Genomic DNA, 14,842 nt, shown 5'->3' on the forward strand with positions numbered 1-14,842 from the left:
AGATAGTTTATGTTTTGTGTTGTTACTGAAAGAGGAATATTTTTAAAGTATACTTTCTAAATGGTTACTGCTAGTATTTAAGGAGGCTACTAATCTTTTCCTGTTGCAATTGGTTTCATTTTTCCTCAAAGGCAACATATGTTCGTTACAAAAAATGAATTATAAAATAAACACCAGTTAAAAGAACATAAAACCCCACAATTCTTCCCACCCAGAGACAACTACTATCAATACCTTAGTGTTTATACTACTATGTGTATGTACACATTTACTTTTGAAAAAATTATTTATCACGTACACCTGAAACTAAAACAACATTGTTAATCAACGATGCTCCAATATAAAATGAAAATTAAAAAAATTATTTATCACACATTGTTTTAAAGCCCTATTTTATTTATATAAATATTGGGAATATCATTCTATACAAAGACATATTTGCAAGGTTATTTTTAAGGCTACATAGGAGTACACTGCATGGATATACCAGTTTATTTAACTAATCCCCCCTTTGTTTATTATCTGGATTGCTTCTAACTTTTTGCCATCACAAACAAAGCTTCAATGAACATCGTTATAGCTAAATTTCTGAACATGCTTAATTAGAAATTATTTCCTCAGGATAAATTCCTAGAAATAGAATTGCTAGTTCAAGAGACATTCATATTTTTCAGGCTTTTGCTATGTAGTTGTTAAAATGCCTACCAGAAAGATTATATTTATTTACACTCTCACCAATAGGATGAATGGATCCATCCAGCAGCCTCAAACACAAAGTATTACATACTTTTTTAAAATCTTAGAACTATTGCTGTATGTTAATTTTATAACTGCCCTTTTCAAATAATAATTCCAGTTTTCCAGTTGATTTTCTCACATCTGGCAATTTTTAAGTTAACTATCAATGAAAAGAGAGTAAAAATTTATGAAAGAAAATATTTCATAAGTTGTTCAAACTAAGAAAAAAAATCGCAGCATAAAATAAGTTTGTTTACTTTTAGTTACAATAAAGAAGTATTCCTGCTACCATCATGGACTCTGTCTACTAATAAAGAATGAAAGGGTAGTTCCAATGCAAATGATAAGAAAATATAAATGTATACTATAGTAAGTAGAAGTACAGTGAGGAATTAGTTTATTCTGCTAAAAAATAACAGATGTACATGGATAGGAATCAAGAGCATTCATTCTATGCTTATCCTATTCCTAAAAATGTCTGTGACTGTGTACTTACAACAAAGGTCTGCGTTCTTGTCCAAATTCTGCTTCATAGTAGCCATCTCTGCAGTCTTTTCCTACTAAATCATGAGGATGAGGTTTATGTGGGATATTCTTTGTTACTAATGTAATTCTCACTTTTCCTTTTCCATAGTAGTTCATAATCTGAAAAGGGGGGAAATTAAATATATGATCCATAAATACATCTCATTAAGAACTGATCTACAAAATGAGAGTTCAATTTATATAATATAGTTAGCACTGGATAAATAAAGTCCAATTGACTGGCAACTGCAGTTTGGATGAAACTTTACAGAGAATACCAGTAGAGGAGAATTTTACCTCTCAGTTCCTTGGCATATTATTTTGTGCCCTAATTCAATTGGTCATATCATCTGATTTCTGCTTATTTTCCTTTGAAAACAAGTAAAATTACACCAAAATATTATCACATAGCATGAGGAAATTCTAAGATGTTGAGTCACTGAATGCCATGCTCTTATATTCATTGTCATACCATAAACATCCCTTCAAAGTATATATTTAGGGCTTCCCTGGTGGCACAGTGGCTAAGAATCCACCTGCCAATGCAGGGGACACGGGTTGGAGCCCTGGTCTGGGAAGCTCCCACATGCCACGGAGCAACTAAGCCCGTGCACCACAACTACTGAGGCTATGCTCTAGAGCCCGCAAGATACAACTACTGAGCCCGCGTGCTGCAACTACTGAAGCCGGTGCGCCTAGAGCCTGTGCTCCACAAGAGAAGCCACGGCAATAAGATGCCCACGCACCGCAACGAAGAGTAGCCCTCACTCGCCGCAACTAGAGAAAGCCCACACGCAGCAATGAAGACCCAATGCAGCCAAAAACCAAAAAAGTATATATTTAAGCCATAATGGAAATGATAGCACACAAATATGATCATTTTACTTAATACATTACATTCCATTTAAAAAAATATTTGTTAATCAGTAAGCATACTGCAAGTGTTCACTGTATAACAGGCAATAAATCAAGTTGAGTTTTGCAAAATTAAGTTTTCACACAGAACACTGAGAAAGAAGAAAAGAGTTAAACATGGGAGAGGACGGAAGCATGTGGGGATGAGCTAATGTTTAGGTTGGAAGCTGGCAAATTTGCAAGCACAAATGACAAGGCAGTTAAGTAAGAATAGGTGGTTTCACAGGTAAAAGGGCATTAAAATTCATAATTTTGAATTTAAACTTAATTTGAACAGTAACCAGAAAGTATTTATTGCTTTTCTGAATAAAAGAGAAGGTAACAACTTAAATGTGTAAGGCTGGGAATTCCCTGGCGGTCCAGTGGTTAGGATTCTGTGCTTCCATTGCAGGGGCACAGGTTCGATCCCTGGTTGGGGAACTAAGATCCTGTAAGCCGTGTGGTGCAGCCAAAAAAAAAAGAAAAAAGAAAAAAGCATAAGGTAGGCTAATGTAGAACTCAAGCTGCAAAGTTGTTTAGAACATACTGGAATGGTAAGGATATAGACCTTAGAAATATTAAAGAGAATGTATAGAATAAGCTGAATTATGGAGAAGAGCTAAAATTCACTCTTAAAGGAATAGAAGATTACTGTTTTCTTATTTACCTTTTATTAGCACCTCTCCCATTTTAACATTATATAAAAAGACTTAGATCTAACTCAAATCCATATTGCTAACAAAAAAATGTGATAGAAGATTGGAATTTGTAATTCAATATGTAATTTTGCCATTGGCTTGTTATATAACTTAGCATTTCCTTTAAGTTCAATAGAGTAAACTCTGTAAATAATCTAGTTATAAAATAGTGAATTCAGATCTGCTGATGAAACATTGAATAAAACTTTTCAAAAATCCACTCTGCCATTAAGGTTTTAAATTGGCATTTAAAGAATAAAAAAAAATCATTAAAAACTGAAGGAAATGTATATAAATATAAAATACAAATATGGTATAGTTTATAATTATAGTATATTACCAAAGTCAAACTGCTTTCGAAATTTATGCTAATATGAAAAAACTATATTTAAAAAGTGACAATATTTCAAATCAGTCAAGGCAACCCAGAGTATCAGGGATAGGCAATAAAGGTAAGGGGGAAAAAAGACAAAAAATGTTCTCTTTTTACATAGACCCTAGATTAACCAAGTGACTGCAGGAAGAATTCTAATTGAATTCCCAAATGCATGTTTTCAATCTACAGAACAATTCTGATCACCTCTGCAAGGAGAGAATGCTTTTTCCTCATTAGCTTTTTGTTCCATGAAAGGGATCATCATCCAAAAGCTGCCAATGTATACTAAGCACTGGGAATCACTCTACTTAGATTAACACACAATGTATAACTATCCACAGGGATGAAGAATCCATGCTGTACTTAATAAATGTCCCTAGAATTCTATGCAGTATATAGATCGATTAAAAAGAAAAAAAAGGAAGAAAAGCTGCTGGAGATCACTGTGAAGAAGCTGGGTCTTTAACATAGTTGCTGTAGCTAAAATATGAAGCAACTAAGAGACAGACACACACAGGAGATGGTCTATTACCTGGATAGATGGGTATGTTCGGTTGTTGTCTGTGCTGTGCTCCCCTGGAATGCTGCCTGCTGATCGCCCTTCACATTTGTATCTAAAACGCATTCCCCTCTGCCTGGGTTGTTCAATTATCTCTATACGTGGTTCATTACCACCTGAAAATTTTAAAAGGGGGGAGGGTGAGATTAAAATAGGAATGATAATGGATATTGACCATTTTGTTTTTTATAAAACAGTAGACTAAAAAATTTTCCCTCTCAATATTAAATAACAAGGTTGAAATGTAATTATCAAAGATTGGGTGGCAAAGACACTCTTCTCTCTCATTCAAATTGAGCTCCCGTACAGTGTAAACACAAGTCATTCAAATCATATTTACTGGTTAGCACTTTATTGTTTAATATCTATAACTAATGCCAGAGTGAAGTTCTGTGATAACCACTTCAGAGATACCCACTTACATGAGACCAAGTAGAAGGGTTTTTCCCCAAAATTCTCCCAAATGGGTCAAGAAGATTGTCTTCAGAAGTACAATATTATATTCCAAAAGTGACTTTGCTTGATTTTACATTAGACTTAACAGTGGACTAAAAGACTGTTCATTGAAAATGAAAATGTATTTAAATCCTCGCAGAAGGAAATGTTAAGTTTTTTATATCTCCATTGGAATCTTAAAGGACTTATACATAGTACAGCAAAACAAGTTCCAGAAGGGACTTTACGCTCAAAAGAATTTTCAGTCAGTCCCACCTAAAGTATAAGACACAACAGAGGAAAAGAAAATAACTATTTACTTTCTATAGCAAATGTAATTCAAAATATATACCTTTAGAATCAATACGGATACACAGAACAACATGGATGAATCTCAAAATAAATACGCTGAGTGAAAGAAGCCAGATCAAAAGTGCACATACTGTTATGATTCCATTTATATAAAACTCTAGAATATGTAAACTAATCTATAATGATAGAAAGCAGATCACTGGTTGCCTAAGCATAGGGGTGTGGAGTGGATGGGGAACTTTGGGGAATGACAGACATGTTAATTACTTGATTGTGGTGATGATCTCAAAATTGTATAAATACGTCAAAAGTTATAAAATTGCATACTTTAAACATGTGTAATTTATTGTACATTAGTTATATGTCAATAAAGCTGTCTAAAACATATGCACTTTTGCCCCCTCTTATTATCCAAATCATGGAAATGATCCAAATCATGGAAATGACAGTTTAATAAAGACACTCAAGTGTGCTTACAAGTAGGGTACTTAGCAATGTATCTTTATTTCAGGGGTATAAAGATGCCTTCCACTAAAAAAAAACCCCAAATCAAAACCCACAACCCCCCAAAAAACCCTCCCTCAATCAGTTTAGTGATTTCTAAATTCCCACAATTAAGATATCCATTTATTTGACTAAAGGCTTATCCTCTGTTATGATGCAAGCAAATCTTCAGAAAGAGTAACACAGTGGGTATTATCAGTGCAGTATGGGGAAGAGGCCTTTTGAGTACTCCTCAGCCACATCTTAACATTGAAGACCCTGGAAATATCATATCTCTTAAGTTTCCTACTCTATAAAATGGAGATAATAACAATAGCACCTACCACATAGGGTTGTTGTGAGTATTAGAGATAACATGTGTTAGGTTCTTACCAAGTATCAGACATAAACAAATATTCAGTAAATGGTCTATTATTATTTTGAATGCTTTCTTGAAAACAATGATTTATAGTGATACCATGACAGTATATACACAACTGCTTCTTTCAAGGATCTTACAGAATAGTGAGGCAAACAACACAAATTATTAGACTATAGAGGAAGGAACAAAATTTTGTTTATGCTAACAAAATTCTGCATAAAATTGTAATAAGAACAAAAGAGTCAGGAAAGCCTATGTCAAAGGAAAAAAAGAGGTACTGAAGCAAAAGGGTGGGGAGGGGGAAGGGAGAAACGCAGGCATTCTAGAGAAAGGGAAGAGTGTGTCCAAAGGTGGAGGCACAGTAAAAAAGAGCCAAAGAATCACAATACAGCCCCAATGGAAATGAAGTACACTTCCACCCTTAGAAAGAGAACCAAAGCCAGAGTACATCTGGAGATTTGGATTTCATTCTATGAGCGACAGAGAATCAATGTAAGGTTTTATGCAGGGGAATCACATGATCTGATTGACATTTTAGAGTAAGAATTCTGGTGGCAGTGAACAGATTAAAAGGAAAAGAGAAAGTAAGGTGATCAATTTAGAGGCTGTTACAGTAATGTGGGCAATGATGAGAGTATTTCTGAAATTTGGTAGTGATAATAGGAATGAAGGATTATTTAAAAGATAAAATTGACAGTACTTGGTGACTGAACGAACATTAGGGTTAAGAGAAAGTAAAGAATCATTGATGGCTCCATATTTTCTACTTTGTGTTACTAAGTAAAGTATTACTGGTATCTTTAATTTGATTCTGTTTGGTTTAGACTCCTTGTGCTTGAATTTACTACCTATTTGTTTATTCAAAAGGCAAAGAGCCAGGGAAAACTGACTTTAACCTAATCAAGTTAATAATATTTATTTCAATTTTACTGAAAAATGTAACGCACGCAGATGAGCATTTCAATTTTGCATCCTTGGGAAGGATAAACTGGGAGATTGGGATTGACATATACACACTACTATATATGAAATAGATAACAAATAAGAACCTACTCTATAGGACTTCTCTGGTGGTCCAGTGGTTAAGAATCCGCCTGCCAATGCAGGGGACACAGGTTCGATCCCTGGTCTGGGAAGATCCCACATGCTGCGGGGCAACTACTGAGCCTGTGCTCTAGAGCCTGTGCGCCGCAACTACTGAGCCCATGCGCCACAACTACTGAAGCCCATGCCCTCTGGGGCCCATGTGTCGCAACTACTGAGCCTGCGTGCTGCAACTACTGAAGCCCTCACGCCTACAGCCCATGCTCTGCAACAAGAGAAGCCACTGCAATGAGAAGCCCGTGCACTGCAAGAAGAGTAGCCCCTGCTCGCCGCAACTAGAGAAAGCCCGTGCGCAGCAACAAAGACCCAGCGCAGCCACAAAAATAGAACCTACTGTATAGCACAGGGAACTCTACTCAATACTGTGTAATGACTTATATGAGAAAAGAATCTAAAAAAGAGTGGATATATATTTGTATATATATGTGTGTGTATATATATATATATGATTCACTTTGCTGTACAAGAGAAACTAACACAACATTGTAAGTGAACTATAATAAAAAAAGACAAAAAATTTCACAACCTTATATATCCTTGTAGGAGTATTTAAAAGAAAGTACATTTTCCTCTGAAAACGAAGTTCAAAATACTCAACAGTATTTTTTAAGTAATATCTTAAATCATCTTTGTGGTTGAACTAAAGGTCAAATAAATCCCTGCCCACTGCTTATTTAAAGGTGTCTTAGTGGGAAGTTGATATAGAATGACATCACTAATGGTAAGTGGCTAACTTTTGAGGGAGGAGTGTGAATAAAAGTGCTAGGCTTAAATAGAAAGTGTGTTTAAGAAAAAAGTCTGTAGACAAGAGAACAGAAAAGCAGTTGCTGAAAGATTAAATAAAACATTTTCTAAAGATTTTTAAATTCTAAAAATGACAAATATTAGTTATCATATAACATCAAGTACTTAAAAAAACCCTTGAACTCTATTCTTTCTATTGTAGAAGCTCTTTATTGGTAAAAAGTCTAACAACCAGAGTTTACTGTAATATTCTCCATTCCCCCAGCTGGAAATAATCTTCCCCTCCTCTAAACTATCACAGCGTTTTGTTTATGGCAATTATTGCAAATAACTGAAGTTAGGGAAGACTCACTGTTTTATTTCTTCTTGAAAAAAAGCTACTTGTTTTATTTCTTCAAACAACTTGTTTTATTTCTTCAAGCTACCTAAAGGCAGGAATTGTGTCCTACTCATCAGTGCCTTGCACAGATATTCAGTAAATATCTGTGGAATGAATGACTGAAAATCTAAAGATCTTTTTGTTTGTCTACATTATGCAAACATTGAAAGACTATATTAATAATTATTCACATTTTCCTTATTAGGTTGTACTACTAAGGAAAAAAGCAGTGCTTTGTAAGTACTAAAATCGCTACACCTTCATACTCCTCATACCTATTCATATTCTAATTTCTTTACCTCTATTTATAATTTTAAAAAAATTCCCAGCTATAAATCGTTTATAATATCATGCATCAGTACAGTGTATCAGTTACTTCCTTCCTCAGTACGCTGTTCTGAAGTGCCATCCTTCCTGAAGATAAAAAGTGGTGAAATGCAATCATCTATGGAGTGGAAGTTGGTAAAACATAAATGAGGGAACTGTAGAGAAAATGAGTTCTCTTAACTAAGATTATCTCAAATCACTACAGTTTTGAAAATCATAGAAACGTCTTCAAAAGTTGGTTCTAAACAAGCTGATTACTGTACTTTTCGTTAACCAATATTATGCACAGCTGGGATTGACCCCTAAATTTTTAACAGTATTGTAAAATGCTCATACAGACCAGAATAACATTTGAAATATAGCCAAAATGTCTGCAAGATATATTTATGTTTTTATTTGCACTTAGGCAAGAAAGAGTGCTATTTGAGTTTTTAAGATTAAAAAAAGAAAGTACATTGGAAAAAAAAGAAAAAAAAAGAACGTACATTGAAATAAAAGATAAAAGTGGACGATCAACTGTCAGACAGCTAGCACTGGGAACCAGCATTAATTGCACAGTGAAAAGATGTTAATTATAGTAATTAAAACACTGTTTTAAGGCACTTTAGTATACATTTCTCATTTGATCCTTTTAACTTTAGTCTCATAAAAACAGGACAGGAATTATTATCCCATTTTACAGTTGCTAAAACTAAAGTTCAAAATTATATAAAGTTATAAGAAAAAGAAATTACGAATGACATTAGCAAATATGACAGCTGGGATCCCAGGGGGGTCGAATTCAGAGAACAAGCAGCATAAAAGCAGCTGTGGATAAAGTCACAATAACTGATATAGCAAATAAGCTAAAATAAATGCAAATTAGTTTAAGAAGATAATGCATCTTGGCACAGGCAAGTGAGTATTTAGATGCAATGAAATTCCTGGAACAAAGTTCATATTGGGGCTATATATCAGAATCACCTAGGTAGCTTTTTCAAAAAACATACATGTCCTGACCCCACCTGAGATCTGCTGAATAGAGATAGAAATCCATCTAAAGCCCAGACTTGTTTCTGAAAAAAACTTCCCAAGCAATTTGAACACACTCCTGATTAAGAACCATTGCCCTAAAACACAAAGAAGTGGAAACAACAATGCACATATCTGGAGAAGCAACCCCAAAATTCATGTACAAGGATGAGCCGGGTGATGGACAGACTAGGTGGAGGAATTCTGACTACTTGTAACTCTCTCCCACTCTAAAAAGCTTACCCAAATGCAAGCAAGAGAAAAAAAGCATTATTACAGAGATAGCCTTCAACTGCACTGATATTTAAAATAAATCTTTTACAAAATTAATATTTTAACTATCATCAGTAACACTTCTTACAAGACAGCATGCCAATGTGTGAACACCACAGTTTTGAATAACTGACTAGAGACTGAATCTCATTCACTGAAGTACAGGATAACAGATTGCCTGAGACCCAAAGGAGCAAATGGAGTTACCAATATATTCTTTTCTAAATATCACCTCTACTCACTTTGGAGAAAAAGAAAAGACCTGTTCTTCTTTCCTCAAACCCAACTGAATTATGTTGATGACCTTCTTTACCTTAAGACACAGGTGAGTTTTTCCATTTCTTCCCAATTATGATAAAAATTTAGAGTTACCACTTCCTACACAGAATTGTATCCAATTAACAAAAGGGCAAGGAAAACTCAAGCCTATTCCCATAAAGACAGAAAAAGACTAACACAGAAGGTGCAAAAGAAATCAAAGGAAGGATAAGTTATATCAATCAAATTAGCAAAAGGACACGTGGTTTATTTACTAAGCAATTTTTTATTTACTTTCTTCTTCAGAATGCTTACTATCATTTAAGTGGACAAAGGAGACTGCCTCCAAACATCACTGTCAACTTCTACTCCCCTAGTTTAAATATACACAAAACTACTTCAAATTATTTAAAAGTAAATGGGCATGCTTACATATTCTTGAAAGATATATTTTCTATCTAGCATCTGGTCTAGTCTATTTTTATGAAACCTTAAGGTTTCATAAAATTCTAGAATCATCAGGATACTTAAACAGTATTAAGTGCCAAGTGTTTCTAGGAGCTCCTGTTTCCTAGAGGTCTGAGTCCCAAAAGAGCTCCAGTACAGAAGAAAACTAACATTTATGGGCATGCATTACCTCATTTGCTCCTATTAAGACTCTGCAGTTGTTATACCCATTTTCAAATCATAGAGTGGCAGAACTGGAATAAAAACCAACCCAGGTCCATCATGGACTGAAATCCAGGTTTACTCTAATATATCAGGCTGACTCTCTCATCTGGGCTTTAAGAATCCAAGTAAGGGAATTTGCAGATGAGTATTTGACTGATGTATGCACCACAAGGTAAATAAAATATGTAAAAAATTTTGGCAAAGAGATTTTACTGCTAGAGATTCCACTGCCATTGGGGTGTGGGGTGGAAGAATAAGTCCTGAAAAAAAATTTTAACTTCCAGGGTGAAAAAAGTAGAGAAACGAAATTAAAAACAGATGGCAGGGCCAAATCATCTGTCTGGATTAAGACCGTCAGATTTAAAAATAAAAATTATAGGATGCCCATTTAAATATGAATTAAACAAATAATTTTTTACTGTAAGTATATCCCATGCAATTATTTGGGTCATGTGCCTACAAACACAATCATTTGCAGAAAACACAGATGAAAGAAAGATGGAACAAAAGGAAATTCTGAGTCCCTCAAATTATATTTGAGAAAGATACTACACACACCCCAGATGTTCCCAATTATGAGTCATCATGATTCCTCCCTAGTCATTTCACTTGCTCATTCCCTTCACTCTATGTCTATCATATATCATCTTAATTCTTTTATACTACTGTTATCTCTACATTTTCATGTGTTGCACTTCTGAAGCAGCCTTCATGTTTGTGTTCAGTCTTCTACTAAAAACAATAAATCACTGTCTTTACCTAGCAATTCCAGCTCCAGTTTTTCATTAAAGATTAAATTGTGTCGTACTACACTGAGTTTTTCCCCTTTACTCAAGACAAACAGTTCTCTTGCAATTTACACTACAAAGTTGGTAAGTAGTGCAAAGTTGGTAAGTAGTACACGATACCTTCATGTACTTCCTATTATGTGACGTAGCAGAACTATACTAAAGAAAACTGTGAATATGCTATACATAAAATAGATAAGCAACAAGGATTTACTGTATAGCACAGGGAATTATACCCAATATTTTGTAATAACCCATAATGGAATATACCCGAATATGCAAAAAAAACCCGAATCACTATGCTGTACATGTGAAACTAAACAATACTGTAAATCAATTATACTCCAATTTAAAAAATAATAATTTTTAAAACTGTAAATAAAAATAAATTACCTAAATTTTAAAACATATTTTACCAAATACAGTACTATTTATTAGTAAACAGAGCTATGCGCACACAGGAACATTTGCACTTTCTACTGGAACAATGAGAAGCTTTAAATTCAGACCAAAAAAGAGCTAATTTTATTTATACTAAACAGGATAGAATCATAAATATACAAGAGTAATGACTGTCTATGCATACCTTGGATAGGACTGAGAACATTTTTCTTAATGCCTGTCCTCATTAATTGTGTCAAAAGACTGGAACCAAGGTGTAATTTTTTTTAAAAAAGCAATAAAGACAGCTTAATAGAACTTGAGCTGTGAAATCCTAAATAACATAATTTAATTGAACAAAATTCAGAATCATACATAAAGTCCCAGTTATTCATGGTACTTATATAATTTTATTTATGAAATAATGATCTGTTACTTTCACGTTATACAGATCATATATTCAACTACAGACACCTATTTACATATTACATCCGGTAAGAAATGGTCTTAAATGCTTGGTAATCAATAAAAAATACTTTTTGAGGTTTTATACAACTTTACTACAAACAGACTCTAAACTAGACAATGGTAAACTAATTAAGCAAAAGTTTTTTTGTCGTTGTTGTTACTCTTTCGGTTAAATTACTGTTTCAAAACAGGATGGGAGTTTATAATTTTGTGAATGTTTTTGTCTAAGGTCTTTACTGAGTGATTAAGGACACCCAGACTTTTCCTCAGCAGTTTTCAGACAACTGAATTACAACTTAAATAACTTGTTATATTTTAAACAGTCCCATTTTAATGCAACTCCAGAAAACAGGAAAAACAAGAAAAGAAAATTACCCTACAACTTTCCACTCCTTTAAATTTTTTCCCCTTCAATTTAGGAAATCAGTCCTCACAACAGAACAAAATATAGTGTCATTAAACAAGTTTAAATTGTATCACATTTTTAAATGATGTGGGTCTTAGGATACTCTATATAAATGGCTAATTATTTTCTTTCTCTTTTGAAAGAATTAGGAGTATTACATTCATGCCATATATCAACAAAGTTTGGTTAAATTACCAGAAGGCTGATTTTTTTTTTCTTATAATGCTGGCTCTTCTTTAACTTTCATACAAAATCTTTCTGATAATCAATAAATTTACCAAGTGTTTCAAGTCACTTTGCACTTTTAATTTATATATGGTTTGAATTTATGAATTTACAAGATTATCTGAAAGTTCAGGGTCACTTAGGTGGCTAAAGAGAAAGTTGAAATATGTTAAACTACATTTGTATTCTCACATGAAAACCACAGACAAACTGAAATCAAATGTCATGTGAACCACCCCAATTTCCTTCTCAGCCTACAGCACTAGCTATGGATTTGTTCTGCTCAACCCTTTAAAAAAAAAAAGTCCTTTATGCTTTCTACTTCCTCTTCTCCGCTAGTCATCAGCCTTCTACTGAGGGTCACTGAACCAGGGAGTTGGGAGGATGCGGGTCAAGCATAAACAAGCCTCCCTCTGTAGCCTCCTAGCACAGGGTTAATCCACACTTTTAGGCCCCCCAGCCTCTGCTCACGCTGCTCCCTCTGCCGGGAAAGTGCCCCCATAAACCTTGCCAGACTTCTGTAAAGATCCCACTCGAATGCATCTACCTGATTTACTTCCCTTAGATTACAGGCAGACCTAAACCATGGCTGGATGTGAGGCTCCCTCCCTCACCCTTTAAGCAGTTTCTTGGTAAACTGGTTTCCCCCAAACAAGAGATCCACGCATTTATTGACTAAAAGTAAGTATTCACATAAGTGATAGAAAGTTGTTTTCATTCTTACTCATATTTTAAAGCACGGGGATTCTAAAAATCCTCTTTTCCCCTTCTTTCCAACAAAGGAAAACAAAACAAAACTCGACTTCTGTTCCATAAATTAGAAAGTACGCACTTTACAGTAAAAATGATTCACTTTGTTGAAGCAACATTTCCACGTAAGACCTGTTAAAATACCACTGGTGATTTTTAAAGCCGCACCGCATTTTGTCCAACTGTCAGCACGACAGCGATCACCTCTTGGCAACTGATGAAATTAAACTAAAAAAGATAGACCTCTCCTGAGGTCGGAAGGCTCCTCGTTCCTGTTCTAAAACGTAAAACCACCGTTTCAATTTAAATCAATTTTTAAATACGGGAAATCTTCGTTCTCCTTTATTTAGATTCTTATTACTTCCCTAATCCAAAAACCAAGTCTTTGGGAAACTCTAAGGCTCCGGCTATTATAATGGCATCAAATTACAGAGCGTGACTTTGATTTCGCACGCAAACCCTGAACCAGCTTACTTTTTTAAAAGGCTGACAGTTTGCCAGAGGCGATTTTAAAGACAGAATGAGTCACAACCAAAATTGAGCGCCCGAAACCCTGAGCGGCAAGACCCTCGGACGCTCTCCTCCTCCGCCCCCGCCGTCGGGGCCAGGCTCGCGCCCGGCCCTCGGTAGCCCGCGCCGAGAACACTCACCTGAGGCCATGGCTCAGCTCACCGCGCCGCCCCGCTCCGAGCGTCCGGACCCGAAGCCGCTGCAGTCAATCAGCCCGTTAGTCAGGCGGCCAAGGGACCTCTGCCGGCGGGATCCCCAGTCCCCCTGACCACCCCCGGGTCCTCCTCTTCCTCCTTCCCGCCCTCCTCTGGGTTTGCTGCTCACACCTTCCCACCCGCTTAATTCTCGCGCTCCGGTCACCCGGCTTTGCCCGTCCCGGCTGCAGGAGCCAGGAGGCGGAGCGCTGCTACAGCTGAGGGCTGGTCGGCCCGAGAGGCGAACAGCCCGGCGGGGGGGGACTTCCCGCGGCTGACGTAAACTCCTCACCGCCGCTTCCCCCGGGCTGGGGCGGGGGCGGAGCGTCTTGCGACCTGCGCGCGTGCTTCCGCCCTCAGCGGCCCGCGCCCCGCCCCGCCCGTGCCCGTGCCCCGCCCGTGCCCCGCCCCCGCCCGCTCTCCCGGAGCCCCGGTGGGGTTGGGACCTCGTCGCGGAAGCGCGAGCGCGGGACCTTCGGGAGCGCAGGGAACGCTGGGAGCCGGGAGGCGACGGCCCTGAGCGTGCGAAAGCCGCCGGCTCCTGAGAAATCCCCCTCCTCCAGGGTGTTCTTGGACGCGTGGCTTAAAGTTCAGGAGCGGGTGGGAGGGTGCGGTGACGTCTAGAGGGCCGGCCGCCCGCGAGCACTTGGGGGCGGGCCGGGCGGCGAAGTGGGGCCCATCCTCCCAGCCTGGGGTAAGGACAGCTGGGGTTTTCGTTGGGTGGTTCCCCCTCTTCCTGATTTCGCACATGCAAATCCCCGCCCCCGCGCTGGCGGGCGTCCCGGAGCGCACTCGAGGGGAAGTGCGGAAGCTGCAGCGGCCTCTGCGCGCTTGTAATTAAGGTATTTGCATACGGGGACCCCAGCAGTCTGATCTTATCCCTTTGCATCATCTCAATTGTTCTGTTAACGTACTTTACAAACTAAAACTTTTTAAACTCTTGAGGTCCG

General features: G+C 37.1%; 1 protein-coding gene across 2 annotated transcripts in view; it reads right to left on the minus strand.

Moving 5' to 3' along the window:
* The window catches only part of REL (REL proto-oncogene, NF-kB subunit), a 38,210-nt gene extending 24,010 nt beyond the window's left edge, over positions 1 to 14,200 (minus strand). For both annotated transcript variants that reach the window (XM_067704977.1, XM_067704976.1), the window contains exons 1-3: positions 13,839 to 14,200; positions 3,764 to 3,906; positions 1,235 to 1,383 (exon numbers count right to left, since the gene is read on the minus strand). In XM_067704977.1, the coding sequence (XP_067561078.1) occupies positions 1,235 to 1,383; positions 3,764 to 3,906; positions 13,839 to 13,848 (302 nt within the window). In that variant the 5' untranslated portion in view covers positions 13,849 to 14,200. The remainder of the gene's footprint in view (positions 1 to 1,234; positions 1,384 to 3,763; positions 3,907 to 13,838) is intronic.
* Positions 14,201 to 14,842: the final 642 nt, after the last annotated feature.

Source organism: Pseudorca crassidens, chromosome 14 (genome assembly GCF_039906515.1).
Source record: "Pseudorca crassidens isolate mPseCra1 chromosome 14, mPseCra1.hap1, whole genome shotgun sequence".
Lineage (NCBI taxonomy): Eukaryota > Metazoa > Chordata > Mammalia > Artiodactyla > Delphinidae > Pseudorca > Pseudorca crassidens.